General features: G+C 50.8%; 1 protein-coding gene across 1 annotated transcript; it reads right to left on the bottom strand.

Annotated features, from left to right (window-relative positions):
• Positions 1-10,141: 10,141 nt before the first annotated feature.
• Positions 10,142-17,794, bottom strand: LOC127011659 (uncharacterized). Its single transcript, XM_050889667.1, has 3 exons — positions 17,652-17,794; positions 10,654-11,132; positions 10,142-10,218 (listed from the first exon to the last, which is right to left on the bottom strand). Exons 2-3 carry the CDS (start codon positions 11,102-11,104, stop codon positions 10,142-10,144), a joined length of 528 nt encoding a protein of 175 aa, XP_050745624.1. The 5' UTR covers positions 11,105-11,132; positions 17,652-17,794.
• Between the last annotated feature and the right edge of the window lie 338 nt (positions 17,795-18,132).

The following is an 18,132-nucleotide window of genomic DNA, read 5'->3' as shown; positions in this document are numbered from 1 at the left end:
AGCTTTATTGGTTTGTCGTCCTTCATCGTTATTTGATGCTCTGCCATGTTCGACGTTCCTGTCATGGTTTCAAAACTGGATAGCCTCTCCTCGAGCCACCCATTGTGTCGATTCCTGGCCGGTATTATCACCTCGTGTCCAGCACACCTTATCTCGCTTCCGACTTGAGTAAGAAAGTTACATCCTAACACCAATGAATTCACTACCCCTGGTAGTATCAGCAGGCTCATGGTCAGTCGACTGTTCCCGAATGCGATTTCCATCTCCAGCTGTTCATCGATCCCGCCGCACCTTCCGTCTGCCAACCTAACGGTGCCCATCGTGGCCTTGTATGTGCCTCTCCCAATCGTCACCGCTGCAGACAACTGCTGCTCCTCCTCGATTAGCTCGCCCGTTAGTTTGTAGAGGTAGCATCTTGCGACTCCCGCTCGCCTCTCTGCTGGCAGCACTCGACGCTCCTGACCCCTACCCTCCCGCACACCCAGCAGAATAACAGGCGTTGGAGTCGACATCCTCGTGCCCAGTGTCCGTGGCCGCCGCACCTTTAGCAAGCCTCATGGGGATCTGCAATGTGTGTCGTTCCCCGCGGCCTCTTTGTTGTGCTTAGCGGTCTCCACACAGTGTTCGCTGGTTCTCGTGGTGCTCCTGGTGCCTGCTGTCGCGGGACTCGTTGTGGCGGTGGACATTGGTCATTTCTCCGTGTCTCCTGGTTATCTGTCTCCTCGCATCTTCTGCACGTGACCTGCGTTCGTGGTGACGACTTGGCCTTCGAGAACTTGTTTTCTTGTGCGATCGCTTCCCGATCCTTTTCCAGTTCTTCGTACTCATCGGCTGGCATCGACGTGTCCAGGTCCGGCACTTTGTACGCCCTTAGGAAGATCCTTAAGCTTGGGGTGCAGTTTTCCTGAATGATCTTTAAAGTGTCTCTCGCAGAATAATTTATTGGCCTTGTCATCGTCTGCATGTCGACCATGTAGTCTTTAAATGATTCACTGAAACCCTGCTTTCGTTGCCTGACCTGAACCGACAGCCTTCAGAAGAAACCTCTCGGCAGAAAGTTAAGATGGAAGCTCTCAATGAACTCTCCCAGGTTTTCCATTGCTTTTTGTTGGCGATAAACCACTTCAACGCCCTTCCTTTAAGCAACTCCGGCATCGCTCGGGGGATCATGTCTAGGTCTAAAGCGTAAGTGTTGGCGGACCATTCTACTTGTTCCAGGAACTCGAACGGTTTCTCCGCCCCGTCGAACCTGAATGACGACTGGCTGGGTCTAGAGGTTAGCGCTGTTGTCTTCCTGTCCTGGCTTGACTCTCTCCTGTGGGCCTCCCTTTGCAAGTTGTCGACGATCAAGCTTGCTAGTAGGTTATCCCCTTCAGCGTTCGTTAGCGTGATGCCCGGACCGGCTCTGTCGTAAAACATAGCTTCTAGCTCAGTGCAGATGTCGGCAATTTGTTTGTCGCTCTCTGTCTCCGAGTAATACTTCTACAATGTCTTCCTCATGTCCTCTAATCTACCGTCCAAGGCGACATTAAGTCTTTGTGCGGTCACGGTCTTGTAGTGGGTTTATTGCGGGTATAACTACAGTTGGCTTTATAATTTGCTCATCTCGCTGTCTCCCACGGTACGGGTTGTCTCGATGTTCGATCGCCTCGTTGACACGGTGTTTCAGTTTTGTAGCTCCCTGAGAATCCTTGTCCGCTGCTTGTTCCTGGCGCGTTGGCTCGGTGACTGCTCGGCCACGATTCAGACTCGCTATGGGGTCAGCAGTGCGCTTACTGTCCGTGCCGTTCCTCCGGTCTCGATTCTCCTTGCGTGGCTGTTGCGGTGTGGTGTCCTCTTATTGATGGCGGGGTCCTGCGAACTGCTCCTGACTGGGTGGTGATACGTAGCGTGACCTCTGTGTTGGGTTCGTGGGCATACGCCGATCCCTTCTGAATCGTTACTCTCGGGGTTCTGTCGCCCCGTAGGCTCTCCTGAAAAATTCCACTGGAGACCGTACCGGTCGACCGCTCTCCCTTCTGGCTGATCGCGCCAGGACCTGCCCAACTCCACTTGGCGCACGGGGCTCACGCCGGGAAACGCCAAAGTAGTGCTTGGGGCAGGTTTACCCCCGAGCTCACGATTTCTTGTCGCCGGCCTTCACTGCTCAAATTCTGGCAGACCCTCCAGGCGTAACGCCAAGACTTCATTGGCAGGAATTAACAGATCGCCTTGACTTAGCCGTGTGGTGCCCCTTTATACCCCAGCCACCTCTGTCTTAGTTCGGAGATTCCTTGTAATCCCAATCCCATACGTCTCGACGTGACAATCTTGGTCCTTGTAGGCTCCCACGGCGCTGCTTTCGACGACTAGCCTTGTTGTGGGTCCCTCGTAGTTTGCTTGGTTGGTTTTCTGTAAACTTGGTATTTGATCGACTGCTTGTCTTAACTCTTCGACTCTTCTCCTCGTGATCGACTGATCGTGTTCGACTAACCGTAATCGACCGATTAGGTCGTACCCTCTATCCTTTGGGATCCTTCGAGTTAACCTTGGGTTCTTTTCTCAGTATCTTTTGAGTTTCCTTGGAGTTCTCCTCGGGCTCCTTTTCTCAGTATCTTTTGAGTGTTCTTGGAGTTCTCCTCGGGCTCTTTTCCTCGCATCCTTCGGGCATCCTAGGAGCTATCCTTGGACATTTTTCCTCGTATCCCTGAGCATCCTTGGAATTATCCTCGGGCTCTTTTCCTCGTATGCTTCTCCTCGTGTCCTTTGAGCATCCTTGGACCCTTTCTTCAGTGTCCCTTTTGAGCATCCTTAGAGTCCTCCTCGGATATTTTTCCGCCGTGTCCTTTGAAAATTTTTGAAGTTGTCCTCGGACTCCTTTCGTAGTATACTTTGAGACTCTTTGAAATTTTGCTGTTGCTTTTTGTCTAACGTATCTGCTTTATCGTATAACGTATAACGTATCGCTTATGTGCTGGGTTTGTTGTTGTTTCAGCTCGCTCACGTGAATGGTCCTCTCTCTTTTCGTGTTCACGTGCAGTATTGTGCGGTTCTAGTTCGGCGATGGCGGCTACCTTTTCTGGATCCATACCTATCCCGTCGCTAGTATATTGGGGCCAACTTTGCTGAGATCAGTCAGGCTAAAATCGCCGTTACCATGATGCTGTGCCCAAGTACTATCGAAGCTCTCTAACTTTTGACGGCGGTTCTAGTTCGGCGATGGCCGCTACCTTTTCTGGATCCGTGCCTATCCCGTCGCTAGTCACTCCATGACCCAGATATAGCAGCTCCTTTTTGAAAAACTGGCATTTTTCCGGCTTCAACCTCAGATTAGCGTCTTTCAGCCGCCGGAATACCTCTTTCAAGTTTTTCTTGTGCTCTTCTAGTGTGCGTCCGATCGCTATAATATCGTCTTGGTACGCAAATGCGTGAGGCGACATCTCGGGACCATTCACACTGTCCAACACACACTGGAAGGTCATAGATGCCGAATGAAGTCCAAACGGCATTACTCTCCACTGGAATAAGCCCTTTCCCGGCACTGTAAACTACCGTAACCGTCCTTTAGGTCCAAACTGCTTATTTATCGTGTCTCTCAGCTGTTCGAGGATATAATTTATTGGAGGCATCGGGTAGGCACCCTTTATCAATTTGGCGTTGACCTGCCTGACGGCGACGCACAGTCTCCACTTGCCCGTCTTCTTTCTAACCATTACGATGGAAGAGCTGTATGGGCTGGTTGAGTTCTCTATGCATCCCATTTGGAGTAGCTCGTCCACCTTCGCATTGATCTCCCCTTGAACTTTCGGGTTCTTGGGGTAGTATCGCAGCTTTATTGGTTTGACGTCCTTCACCGTTATTTGATGCTCTGCCATGTTCGACGTTCCTGTCATGGTTTTAAAACTGGATAGCCTCTCCTCGAGCCACCCATTGTGTCGATTCCTGGCCGGTATTATCACCTCGTGTCCAGCACACCTTATCTCAGTTACGACTTGAGTAAGAAAGTTACATCCTAACACCAATGAATCCACTACCCCTGGTAGTATCAGCAGGCTCATGGTCAGTCGACTGTTCCCGAATGCGATTTCTACCTCCAGCTTTTCATCGATCCCGCCGCACCTTCCGTCTGCCAACCTAACAGTGTCGATCGTGGCCTTGTATGTGCCTCCCCCAATCGTCACCGCTGCGGACAGCTGCTGCTCCTCCTCGATTAGCTCGCCCGTTAGTTTGTAGAGGTAGCATCTTGCGACTCCCGCTCGCCTCTCTGCTGGCAGCACTCGACGCTCCTGACCCCTACCCTCCCGCACACCCAGCAGAATAACAGGCGTTGGAGTCGACATCCTCGTGCCCAGTGTCCGTGGCCGCCGCACCTTTAGCAAGCCTCATGGGGATCTGCAATGTGTGTCGTTCCCCGCGGCCTCTTTGTTGTGCTAAGCGGTCTCCACACAGTGTTCGCTGGTTGCATATGTTGCTGCTTTGGTGGCTTCCATTGGCCTTCTCGTGGCAGGAGCACCACGAGCCTGCTGTCGCGGGACTCGTTGTGGCGGTGGACATTGGTCATTTCTCCGTGTCTCCTGGTTATCTGTCTCCTCGCATCTTCTGCACGTGACCTGCGTTCGTGCTGACGACTTGGCCTTCGAGAACTTGTTTTCTTGTGCGATCGCTTCCCGATCCTTTTCCAGTTCTTCGTACTCATCGGCTAGCATCGACGTGTCCAGGTCCGGCACTTTGTACGCCCTTAGGAAGATCCTTAAGCTTGGGGTGCAGTTTTCCTGAATGATCTTTAAAGTGTCTCTCGCAGAATAATTTATTGGCCTTGTCATCGTCTGCATGTCGACCATGTAGTCTTTAAATGATTCACTGAAACCCTGCTTTCGTTGCCTGACCTGAACCGACAGCCTTCTGAAGAAACCTCTCGGCAGAAAGTTAAGATGGAAGCTCTCAATGAACTCTCCCAGGTTTTCCATTGCTTATTGTTGCCGATAAACCACTTCAACGCCCTTCCTTTAAGCAACTCCGGCATCGCTCGGGGGATCATGTCTAGGTCTAAAGCGTAAGTGTTGGCGGACCATTCTACTTGTTCCAGGAACTCGAACGGTTTCTCCGCCCCGTCGAACCTGAATGACGACTGGCTGGGTCTAGAGGTTAGCGCTGTTGTCTTCCTGTCCTGGCTTGACTCTCTCCTGTGGGCCTCCCTTTGCAAGTTGTCAGTAGGTTATCCCCAAGCTTGCTAGTAGGTTATCCCCTTCAGCGTTCGTTAGCGTGATGCCCGGACCGGCTCTGTCGTAAAACATAGCTTCTAGCTCAGCCCAGATGTCGGCAATTTGTTTGTCGCTCTCTGTCTCCGAGTAATACTTCTACAATGTCTTCCTCATGTCCTCTAATCTACCGTCCAAGGCGACATTAAGTCTTTGTGCGATCACGGGCTTGTAGTGGGTTTATTGCGGTATAAGTACAGTTCGATCGCCTCGTTGACACGGTGTTTCAGTTTTGTAGATCCCTGAGAATCCTTGTCCGCTGCTTGTTCCTGGCGCGTTGGCTCGGTGACTGCTCGGCCACGATTCAGACTCGCTATGGGGTCAGCAGTGCGCTTACTGTCCGTGCCGTTCCTCCGGTCTCGATTCTCCTTGCGTGGCTGTTGCGGTGTGGTGTCCTCTTATTGATGGCGGTGTCCTGCGAACTGCTCCTGACTGGGTGGCGATACGTAGCGTGACCTCTGTGTTGGGTTTGTGGGCATACGCCGATCCCTTCTGGATCGTTCCTATCGGGGTTCTGTCGCCCCGTAGGCTCTCCTGAAAAATTCCACTGGAGACCGTACCGGTCGACCGCTCTCCCTTCTGGCTGATCACGCCAGGACCTGCCCAACTCCACTTGGCGCACGGGGCTCACGCCGGGAAACGCCAAAGTAGTGCTTGGGGCAGGTTTACCCCCGAGCTTACCCGCGAGCTTCTGGCAGACCCTCCAGGCGAAACGCCAGGACTTCATTGGCAGGAATTAACAGATCGCCTTGACTTAGCCGTGTGGTGCCCCTTTACACCTCAGCCACGTCTGTCTCAGTTCCGAGATTCCTTGTAATCCCAATCCCGAACGTCTCGACGTGACAATCTTGCTCCTTGTAGGCTCCCACGGCGCTGCTTTCGACGACTAGCCTTGTTGTGGCTCCCTCGTAGTTTGCTTGGTTGGTTTTCTGTAAACTTGGTAGTTGATCGACTGCTTGTCTTAACTCTTCTCCTCGTGATCGACTGATCGTGTTCGACTAACCGTAATCGACCGATTAGGGTCGTACCCTCTATCCTTTGGGATCCTTCGAGTTAACCTTGGGTTCTTTTCTCAGTATCTTTTGAGTTTCCTTGGAGTTCTCCTCGGGCTCCTTTTCTCAGTATCTTTTGAGTGTTCTTGGAGTTCTCCTCGGGCTCTTTTCCTCGTATCCTTTGGGCATCCTAGGAGCTATCCTTGGGCCCTTTCCTCGGTGGCCTTTGAGACTCCTTGGAGCTATCCTCGAGTTTCTTCCTTCGTATCCTTGAGCCTCCTTGGAGTTATCCTCAGGCTCTTTTCCTCGTATCCTTCGGGCATCCTAGGAGCTATTCTTGGACATTTTTCCTCGTATCCCTGAGCATCCTTGGAATTATCCTCGGGCTCTTTTCCTCGTATGCTTCTCCTCGTGTCCTTTGGGCATCCTTGGACCCTTTCTTCAGTGTCCCTTTTGAGCATCCTTGGAGTCCTCCTCGAATTATTTCCCGCCGTGTCCTTTGAAAATCCTTAAAGTTGTCCTCGGACTCCTTTCGTAGTATCCTTTGAGACTCTTTGAAATTTTACTGTTGCTTTTTGTCTAACGTATTTGCTTTTAGCTGCTCGCTTGTGTCCTGGGATTGTCGTTGTTTCAGCTCGCTCACGTGAATGGTCCTCTCTTTATTCGTGTTCACGTGCAGTATTGTGCAGATTACTCCGTGACGTGGTAAGGTCCGTCGTATCTTGGGGCCAACTTTGCTGAGATCAGTCAGGTTCAAATCGCCGGTACCATGAACTATGCCCAGGTACTGTCGGAGCTCTCTAACTGTTGACGGCGGTTATAGTTCGGCGATGGCCGCTACCTTTTCTGGATCCGTGCCTATCCCGTCGCTAGTCACTCCATGACCCAGATATAGCAGCTCCTTTTTGAAAAACTGGCATTTTTCCGGGTTCAACCTCAGATTAGCGTCTTTCAGCCGCCGGAATACCTCTTTCAAGTTTTCCTTGTGCTCTTCTAGTGTGCGTCCGATCGCTATAATATCGTCTTGGTACGCAAATGCGTGAGGCGTTGAGTAAGAAAGTTACATCCTAACACCAATGAATCCACTACCCCTGGTAGTATCAGCAGGCTCATGGTCAGTCGACTGTTCCCGAATGCGATTTCCATCTCCAGCTGTTCATCGATCCCGCCGCACCTTCCGTCTGCCAACCTAACGGTGCCCATCGTGGCCTTGTATGTGCCTCTCCCAATCGTCACCGCTGCAGACAACTGCTGCTCCTCCTCGATTAGCTCGCCCGTTAGTTTGTAGAGGTAGCATCTTGCGACTCCCGCTCGCCTCTCTGCTGGCAGCACTCGACGCTCCTGACCCCTACCCTCCCGCACACCCAGCAGAATAACAGGCGTTGGAGTCGACATCCTCGTGCCCAGTGTCCGTGGCCGCCGCACCTTTAGCAAGCCTCATGGGGATCTGCAATGTGTGTCGTTCCCCGCGGCCTCTTTGTTGTGCTAAGCGGTCTCCACACAGTGTTCGCTGGTTGCATCTGTTGCTGCTTTGGTTGCTTCCATTGGCCTTCTCGTGGTGCACCTGGTGCCTGCTGTCGCGGGACTCGTTGTGGCGGTGAACATTGGTCATTTCTCCGTGTCTCCTGGTTATCTGTCTCCTCGCATCTTCTGCACGTGACCTGCGTTCGTGGTGACGACTTGGCCTTCGAGAACTTGTTTTCTTGTGCGATCGCTTCCCGATCCTTTTCCAGTTCTTCGTACTCATCGGCTAGCATCGACGTGTCCAGGTCCGGCACTTTGTACGCCCTTAGGAAGATCCTTAAGCTTGGGGTGCAGTTTTCCTGAATGATCTTTAAAGTGTCTCTCGCAGAATAATTTATTGGCCTTGTCATCGTCTGCATGTCGACCATGTAGTCTTTAAATGATTCACTGAAACCCTGCTTTCGTTGCCTGACCTGAACCGACAGCCTTCTGAAGAAACCTCTCGGCAGAAAGTTAAGATGGAAGCTCTCAATGAACTCTCCCAGGTTTTCCATTGCTTATTGTTGCCGATAAACCACTTCAACGCCCTTCCTTTAAGCAACTCCGGCATCGCTCGGGGGATCATGTCTAGGTCTAAAGCGTAAGTGTTGGCGGACCATTCTACTTGTTCCAGGAACTCGAACGGTTTCTCCGCCCCGTCGAACCTGAATGACGACTGGCTGGGTCTAGAGGTTAGCGCTGTTGTCTTCCTATCCTGGCTTGACTCTCTCCTGTGGGCCTCCCTTTGCAAGTTGTCAGTAGGTTATCCCCAAGCTTGCTAGTAGGTTATCCCCTTCAGCGTTCGTTAGCGTGATGCCCGGACCGGCTCTGTCGTAAAACATAGCTTCTAGCTCAGCCCAGATGTCGGCAATTTGTTTGTCGCTCTCTGTCTCCGAGTAATACTTCTACAATGTCTTCCTCATGTCCTCTAATCTACCGTCCAAGGCGACATTAAGTCTTTGTGCGATCACGGGCTTGTAGTGGGTTTATTGCGGTATAAGTACAGTTCGATCGCCTCGTTGACACGGTGTTTCAGTTTTGTAGATCCCTGAGAATCCTTGTCCGCTGCTTGTTCCTGGCGCGTTGGCTCGGTGACTGCTCGGCCACGATTCAGACTCGCTATGGGGTCAGCAGTGCGCTTACTGTCCGTGCCGTTCCTCCGGTCTCGATTCTCCTTTCGTGGCTGTTGCGGTGTGGTGTCCTCTTATTGATGGCGGTGTCCTGCGAACTGCTCCTGACTGGGTGGCGATACGTAGCGTGACCTCTGAGTTGGGTTTGTGGGCATACGCCGATCCCTTCTGGATCGTTCCTATCGGGGTTCTGTCGCCCCGTAGGCTCTCCTGAAAAATTCCACTGGAGACCGTACCGGTCGACCGCTCTCCCTTCTGGCTGATCACGCCAGGACCTGCCCAACTCCACTTGGCGCACGGGGCTCACGCCGGGAAACGCCAAAGTAGTGCTTGGGGCAGGTTTACCCCCGAGCTTACGATTTCTTGTCGCCGGCCTTCACTGCTCAAATTCTGGCAGACCCTCCAGGCGAAACGCCAGGACTTCATTGGCAGGAATTAACAGATCGCCTTGACTTAGCCGTGTGGTGCCCCTTTACACCTTAGCCACGTCTGTCTCAGTTCCGAGATTCCTTGTAATCCCAATCCCGAACGTCTCGACGTGACAATCTTGCTCCTTGTAGGCTCCCACGGCGCTGCTTTCGACGACTAGCCTTGTTGTGGCTCCCTCGTAGTTTGCTTGGTTGGTTTTCTGTAAACTTGGTAGTTGATCGACTGCTTGTCTTAACTCTTCGACTCTTCTCCTCGTGATCGACTGATCGTGTTCGACTAACCGTAATCGACCGATTAGGGTCGTACCCTCTATCCTTTGGGATCCTTCGAGTTAACCTTGGGTTCTTTTCTCAGTATCTTTTGAGTTTCCTTGGAGTTCTCCTCGGGCTCCTTTTCTCAGTATCTTTTGAGTGTTCTTGGAGTTCTCCTCGGGCTCTTTTCTTCGTATCCTTTGGGCATCCTAGGAGCTATCCTTGGGCCCTTTCCTCGGTGGCCTTTGAGACTCCTTGGAGCTATCCTCGAGTTTCTTCCTTCGTATCCTTGAGCCTCCTTTGAGTTATCCTCGGGCTCTTTTCCTCGTATCCTTCGGGCATCCTAGGAGCTATTCTTGGACATTTTTCCTCGTATCCCTGAGCATCCTTGGAATTATCCTCGGGCTCTTTTCCTCGTATGCTTCTCCTCGTGTCCTTTGGGCATCCTTGGACCCTTTCTTCAGTGTCCCTTTTGAGCATCCTTGGAGTCCTCCTCGAATTATTTCCCGCCGTGTCCTTTGAAAATCCTTGAAGTGGTCCTCGGACTCCTTTCGTAGTATCCTTTGAGACTCTTTGAAATTTTACTGTTGCTTTTTGTCTTACGTATGTGCTTTTAGCTGCTCGCTTGTGTCCTGGGATTGTCGTTGTTTCAGCTCGCTCACGTGAATGGTCCTCTCTTTATTCGTGTTCACGTGCAGTATTGTGCAGATTACTCCGTGACTCCTTTTTGAAAAACTGGCATTTTTCCGGGTTCAACCTCAGATTGGCGTCTTTCAGCCGCCGGAATACCTCTTTCAAGTTCTTGTGCTCTCCTTGTGCCCTTCTAGTGTGCGTTCGATCGCTATAATATCGTCTTGGTACGCAAATGCGTGCGGCGACATCTCGGGACCATTCACACTGTCCAACACACACTGGAAGGTCGTAAATGCCGAATGGAGTCCCAACGGCATTACTCTCCACTGGAATAAGTCCTTTCCCGGCACTGTAAACTCCGTGTACTGCTTTCTTTCAGCGGGATTTGCCAGTAACCGTCCTTCAGGTCCAAACTGCTTATTTATCGTGTCTCTCAGATGGTCAAGGATATAATTTATTGGAGGCGTCGGGTAGGCACCCCTTATCAATTTGGCGTTGATCTGCCTGACGTCGACGCACAGTCTCCACTTGCCCGTCTTCTTCCTAACCATCACGATGGGAGAGCTGTATGGGCTGGTTGAGTGCTCTATGCATCCCATTTGGAGTAGCTCGTCCACCCTCGCATTGATCTCCCCTTGAACTTTCGGGTTCTTGGGGTAGTATCGCAGCTTTATTGGTTTGTCGTCCTTCATCGTTATTTGATGCTCTGCCATGTTCGACGTTCCTGTCATGGTTTTAAAACTGGATAGCCTCTCCTCGAGCCACCCATTGTGTCGATTCCTGGCCGGTATTATCACCTCGTGTCCAGCACACCTTATCTCGGTTCCGACTTGAGTAAGAAAGTTACATCCTAACACCAATGAATCCACTACCCCTGGTAGTATCAGCAGGCTCATGGTCAGTCGACTGTTCCCGAATGCGATTTCCATCTCCAGCTGTTCATCGATCCCGCCGCACCTTCCGTCTGCCAACCTAACGGTGCCCATCGTGGCCTTGTATGTGCCTCTCCCAATCGTCACCGCTGCAGACAACTGCTGCTCCTCCTCGATTAGCTCGCCCGTTAGTTTGTAGAGGTAGCATCTTGCGACTCCCGCTCGCCTCTCTGCTGGCAGCACTCGACGCTCCTGACCCCTACCCTCCCGCACACCCAGCAGAATAACAGGCGTTGGAGTCGACATCCTCGTGCCCAGTGTCCGTGGCCGCCGCACCTTTAGCAAGCCTCATGGGGATCTGCAATGTGTGTCGTTCCCCGCGGCCTCTTTGTTGTGCTTAGCGGTCTCCACCCAGTGTTCGCTGGTTGCATCTGTTGCTGCTTTGGTGGCTTCCATTGGCCTTCTCGTGGTGCTCCTGGCGCCTGCTGTCGCGGGACTCGTTGTGGCGGTGGACATTGGTCATTTCTCCGTGTCTCCTGGTTATCTGTCTCCTCGCATCTTCTGCACGTGACCTGCGTTCGTGCTGACGACTTGGCCTTCGAGAACTTGTTTTCTTGTGCGAAAGCTTCCCGATCCTTTTCCAGTTCTTTGTACTCATCGGCTAGTATCGACGTGTCCAGGTCCGGCACTTTGTAGATCCTTAGGAAGATCCTTAAGCTTGGGGTGCAGTTTTCCTTGATGATCTTTAAAGTGTCTCTCGCAGAATAATTTATTGGCCTTGTCATCGTCTGCATGTCGACCATGTAGTCTTTAAATGATTCACTGAAACCCTGCTTTCGTTGCCTGACCTGAACCGACAGCCTTCAGAAGAAACCTCTCGGCAGAAAGTTAAGATGGAAGCTCTCAATGAACTCTCAAATGTTTTCCATTGCTTATTGTTGGCGATAGACCACTTCAACGCCCTTCCTTTAAGCAACTCCGGCATCGCTCGGGGGATCATGTCTAGGTCTAAACCGTAAGTGTTGGTGGACCATTCTACGTGTTCCAGGAACTCGAACGGTTTCTCCGCCCCGTCGAACCTGAATGACACTCGCGGACTTGTATAGCGACCCTTGCATAATCCGACTGGCTGGGTCTAGAGGACAGCACTGCTGTCTTCCTGTCCTGGCTTGACTCTCTCCAGTAGGCCTCCTGCTTGCTAGTAGGTTATCCCCTTCAGCGTTCGTTAGCGTGATGCTCGGACCGGCTCTGTCGTACAACATAGCTTCCAGCTCAGCCCAGATGTCGGCAATTTGTTTGTCGCTCTCTGTCTCCGAGTAATACTTCTACAATGTCTTCCTCATGTCCTCTAATCTGCCGTCCAGGGCGACATTAAGTCTTGGTGCGACTTGGGCGAAGTCCTCCTTCTTAAGGCGGTAGATCCATTTCTTTCCCATTCTGTTTATTTTGCTTTCACCGCTTGGACAATCACGTTTTGTGCGCCAGATATAATGAACTGATTTGTTTGCTTTCTGCTCGCTACGAGATTTGTGCGGATAGCTCAGTAGATTGTGCGTGTTCGTCCCACTAAATTTATTTTTTGACAGAAAGCACAGAATTCATGGGTTCGTAGTTGGTTTATTGCGGGTATAAGTAGAGTCGGCTTTATAATTTGCTTTTCTCGCTGTCTCCGACGGTACGGGTTGTCTCGATGCTCGCTCGCCTCGTTGACACGGTGTTCCAGTTTTGTAGATCCCTGAGAATCCTTGTCCGCTGCTTGTTCCTGGCGCGTTGGCTCGGTGACTGCTCGGCCACGATTCAGACTCGCTATGGGGTCAGCCGTGCGCTTACTGTCCGTGCCGTTCCTCTGGTCTCGATTCTCCTTGCGTGGATGTTACGGTGTGGTGTCCTGCTTGTTGATGGCGGTGTCCTGCGAACTGCTCCTGACTGGGTGGCGGTACGTAGCGTGACCTCTGTGTTGGGTTCGTGGGCATACGCCGATCCCTTCTGGATCGTTACTCTCGGGGTTCTGTCGCTCCGCTCCGGGACTTCTCTCCCTTCTGGCTCGTTTCTCACGGGACTTCACAAGTCGAGACCGTAGCCTCTCCTAGAAAATTCCACTCGAGACCGTACCGGTCGACCGCTCTCCCTTCTGGCTGATCGCGCCAGGACCTGCTCAACTTCACTTGGCGAACGGGGCTCATGCCGGGAAACGCCAAAGTAGTGCTTGGGGCAGGTTTACCCCCGAGCTCACGATTTCTTGTCGCCGGCCTTCACTGCTCAAATTCTGGCAGACCCTCAAGGCGTAACGCCAGGACTTCATTGGCAGGAATTAACAGATCGCCTTGACTTAGCCGTGTGGTGCCCCTTTAGACCTCAGACACCTCTGTCTCAGTTCCGAGATTCCTTGTAATCCCAATCCCGAACGTCTCGACGTGACAATCTTGCTCCTTGTAGGCTCCCACGGCACTGCTTTCGACGACTAGCCTTGTTATGGCTCCCTCGTAGTTTGCTTGCTTGGTTTCGACTGCTTGTCTTAACTCTTCGACTCTTCTCTTCGTGATCGCCTAATCGTGTTCGACTAACCGTAATCGACCGATTAGGGTCGTATTCTTTATCCTTTGCGATCCTTCGAGTTAACCTTGGGCTTTTTCCTCAGTATCTTTTGAGTTTCCTTGGAGTTCTCCTCGGGCTCCTTTTCTCAGTATCTTTTGAGTCTTCTTGGAGTTCTCCTTTGTGCGTGTATTCGTTAACATATTATATTTACCCATATAGCGCACATGCTCACTCACCCAAAGCACAATTCTGATAGCCACTCAAAAGTTACATAATTGTCACCAATAACAAGAATGGAAGTTAACTTCGGCAAGCCAAAGTTTTTATACCCTTGCAGATATAAGAAATAAACAACTATAGTAACACCATGCGAACTTTTTAAGTATTGTTGCTGACTTCAGTGATTTTTAAAAAAATTATTTCATTATATTTTTCAGATCATTTTTTTGACATCTCTATGTTAGAGTAATCCGATTTTTATCAAATTAAATTGGAAATTGCTAAAAATATAAAAAATTAGATTCCCAATATTATAATATAATATGTCAAAAAGCCCCAAAGCTATAATTTATTTCATATTCCTATGACAGCCATATGATAAAGTCGTCCAATTTTAATAAAATTTAATTAATACAAAATGTTATTTATCAAGCGTAGGAGTTATATTTTAAAAAACACCAAATATATAATTTTTTTTTACCGATAGTTCCTGTGGGAGCTGTAGGATATATTTGTCCGATCCGGCTGGTTCCGACTTATATACAACCTGATAGTTTTAAAATTGAGAGACTAGTTTGCGTAGAAACGGACGGACAGACGGACTAGATCGGCTCGTCTTGTGACGCTGATCAAGAATATATATACTTCTGACTGAAATCATTATACCCTCATAACAGAACTCGGTAAATCACACTTAAGAAAACCTGTTCATGGTAAAATGTTAAAAAACATTAAGAAAAAGGAAAAACGCGACTCACTCGACTATCAGATACCCGTTACTCAGCTTGGGGAAGAAAATAAAAATGGAAATATATGCATTTGCGCCACCTACCGGCTATTTTGGTATTTACTATGGGGGTGGCAGACAGTTTTAAGCGTTTAAGCCCTTTGGGGGCGTTAGAGTGGGAGTGACAAACATATTTTTAGGCCAATCGAAAGGTTTTTATAAAACAAATATATTTTAGCAAACAACAAAAAATGTCTCCAATGACAACTGTGACCACCACCGTTTTGGACGGTTTGTGAGCGTTAGAGTGGGCGTGGCAAATTTTTTGAAGCAATCGATAGATATTGATCAGACAAATAAATATCAGTCAACATTTTTTTTTTAGCATAAAAACTGTAGGAGCTACAGATTCGCGGATTGTGGGCGTTGGAGACTCAGACTCGCTATGGGGTCAGCCATGCGGGCTCAGGGAAGCGTCACTGTTCTCAGACTACGGTGAACAGACTAAAGAGTTCTCCAGGATCACTCCTTTCGACACACGACTGCCTGTAACTTTCTCTGTCCCGAATGGTTCCACTGGGGATTCCGCTCAGATCGTGCACCAGTCAAGGCGAAACGCCAGGAAGCTGCCTCGCTTTTCACTCCGGCCGTTCCGTTCCTCCGGTCTCGATTCTCCTTGCGTGGCTGTTGCGGTGTGGTGTCCTGATTGTTGATGGCGGTGTCCGTCAAACTGCTCCTGACTGGGTGGCGGTACGTAGCGTGACCTCTGTGTTGGGCTCGTGGGCATACGCCGATCCCTTTTGGATCTTTACTCTCGGGGTTCTGTCGCGCCGCTTCGGGACTTCTCTACCTTCTGGCTCGTTTCTCACGGGACTTCACAAGTCGAGACCGCAGGCTCTCCTGGAAAATTTCACTCGAGACCGTACCGGTCGGCTGATCGCGCCAGGACCTGCTCAACTCCACTTGGCGAACGGGCCTCATGCCGGGAAACGCCAAAGTAGTGCTTGGGGCAGGTTTACCCCCGAGCTCACGATTTCTTGTCGCCGGCCTTCACTGCTCAAATTCTGGCAGACCCTCCAGGCGAAACGCCAGGACTTCATTGGCAGGAATTAACAGATCGCCTTGACTTAGCCGTGTGGTGCCCCTTTACACCTCAGCCACGTCTGCCTCAGTTCCGAGATTCCTTGTAATCCCAATCCCGAACGTCTCGACGTGACAATCTTGCTCCTTGTAGGCTCCCACGGCGCTGCTTTCGACGACTAGCCTTGTTGTGGCTCCCTCGTAGTTTGCTTGGTTGGTTTTCTGTAAACTTGGTAGTTGATCGACTGCTTGTCTTAACTCTTCGACTCTTCTCCTCGTGATCAACTGATCGTGTTCGACTAACCGTAATCGACCGATTAGGGTCGTACCCTTTATCCTTTGGGATCCTTTGAACTCTTGGGCTCTTTCCTCAGTATCTTTTGAGATTCCTTGGAGTTCTCCTCGGGCTCCTTTTCTCAGTATATTTTGAGTGTTCTTGGAGTTCTCCTTGGGCTCGATTTCGCCGTGTCCTTTGGAAATCCTTGGAGCTATCCTTGGGCCCTTTCCTCGGTGGCCTTTGAGACTCCTTGGAGCTATCCTCGAGTTTCTTCCTTCGTATCCTGTGCCTCCTTGGAGTTATCCTAAGGCTCTTTTCCTCGTATCTTTGGGCATCCTAGGCGCTATCCTTGGACATTTTTCCTCGTATCCCTGAGCATCCTTGGATTTATCCTCGGGCTCTTTTCCTCGTATGCTTCTCCTCGTGTCCTTTGGGCATCCTTGGACCCTTTCTTCAGTGTCCCCTTTGGGGCATCCTTAGAGTCCTCCTCGAATAATTTTCCGCCGTGTTCTTTGAAAATTTTTGAAGTTGTCCTCGGACTCCTTTCGTAGTATACTTTGAGACTCTTTGAAATTTTGCTGTTGCTTTTTGTCTAACGTATCTGCTTTTAGCTGCTCGCTTATGTCCTGGGTTTGTTGTTGTAGCTCGCTCACGTGAATGGTCCTCTCTTTATTCGTGTTCACGTGCAGTATTGTGCAGATTACTCCGTGACGTGGTAAGGTCCGTCGTATCTTGGGGCCAACTTTGCTGAGATCAGTCAGGTTCAAATCGCCGGTACCATGAACTATGCCCAGGTACTGTCGGAGCTCTCTAACTGTTGACGGCGGTTATAGTTCGGCGATGGCCGCTACCTTTTCTGGATCCGTGCCTATTCAGGTATAGCAGCTCCTCCTTGAAAAACTGTCATTTTTCCGGATTCAACCTCAGATTAGCGTCTTTCAGCCACCGGAATACCTCTTTCAAGTTTTACTTGTGCTCTTCTAGCGTGCGTCCGATCGCTATAATATCGTCTTGGTACGCAAATGCGTGCGGCGACATCTCGGGACCAATCACACGGTCCAACACACACTGGAAGGTCGCAGATGCTGAATGGAGTCCAAACGGCATTACTCTCCACTGGAATAAGCCCTTTTCGGCACTGTAAACTCAGTGTACTGCCTGTTGCTTTCTTTCAGCGGGATTTGCCAGTAACCGTCCTTCAGGTCCAAGCTGCTTATTTATCGTGTCTCTCTCAGCTGGTCGAGGATATAATATATTGGAGGCATCGGGTAGGCACCTTTTATCAATTTGGCGTTGACCTGCCTGAAGGCGACGCACAGTCTCCACTTGCCCGTCTTCTTTCTAACCATCACGATGGAAGAGCTGTATGGGCTGGTTGAGTGCTCTATGCATCCCATTTGGAGTAGCTCGTCCACCTTCGCATTGATCTCCCCTTGAACTTTCGGGTTCTTGGGGTAGTATCGCAGCTTTATTGGTTTGTCGTCCTTCATCGTTATTTGATGCTCTGCCATGTTCGACGTTCCTGTCATGGTTTTAAAACTGGATAGCCTCTCCTCGAGCCACCCATTGTGTCGATTCCTGGCAGGTATTATCACCTCGTGTCCAGCACACCTTATCTCGGTTCCGACTTGAGTAAGAAAGTTACATCCTAACACCAATGAATCCACTACCCCTGGTAGTATCAGCAGGCTCATGGTCAGTCGACTGTTCCCGAATGCGATTTCCACCTCCAGCTGTTCATCGATCCCGCCGCACCTTCCGTCTGCCAACCTAACTTGTCGCCAGTTCCTTGCTTAGAAAGCTCGCTGTTGCCCCGGTGTCGATCGTGGCCTTGTATGTGCCTCCCCCAATCGTCACCGCTGCGGACAACTGCTGCTCCTCCTCGATTAGCTCGCCCGTTAGTTTGTAGAGGTAGCATCTTGCGACCCCCGCTCGCCCCTCTGCTGGCAGCACTCGACGCTCCTGACCCCTACCCTCCCGCACACCCAGCAGAATAACAGGCGTTGGAGTCGACATCCTCGTGCCCAGTGTCCGTGGCCGCCGCACCATTAGCAAGCCTCATGGGGATCTGCAATGTGTGTCGTTCCCCGCGGCCACTTTGTTGTGCTTAGCGGTCTCAACACAGTGTTCGCTGGTTGCATCTGTTGCTGCTTTGGTGGCTTCCATTGGCCTTCTCGTGGTGCTCCTGGTGCCTGCTGTCGCGGGACTCGTTGTGGCGGTGGACATTGGTCATTTCTCCGTGTCTCC

The sequence above is a fragment of the Drosophila biarmipes genome, unplaced genomic scaffold (assembly GCF_025231255.1).
Source record: "Drosophila biarmipes strain raj3 unplaced genomic scaffold, RU_DBia_V1.1 ptg000004l, whole genome shotgun sequence".
Classification (NCBI taxonomy): domain Eukaryota; kingdom Metazoa; phylum Arthropoda; class Insecta; order Diptera; family Drosophilidae; genus Drosophila; species Drosophila biarmipes.
The sequence above is the reverse complement of the archived record's forward strand: the minus strand, read 5'-3'. Positions and strand labels throughout refer to the sequence as shown.

Coding starts and splice junctions, on each gene's coding strand:
- LOC127011659 (XM_050889667.1), bottom strand. CDS start 11,104: ATGGAAATCGCATTCGGGAACAGTCGACTGACCATGAGCCTGCTGATA. Junction 10,219..10,653: donor CAACGCCAAATTGATAAGGG/GTGCCTACCCGA, acceptor ACACGAATAAAG/AGAGGACCATTCACGTGAGC.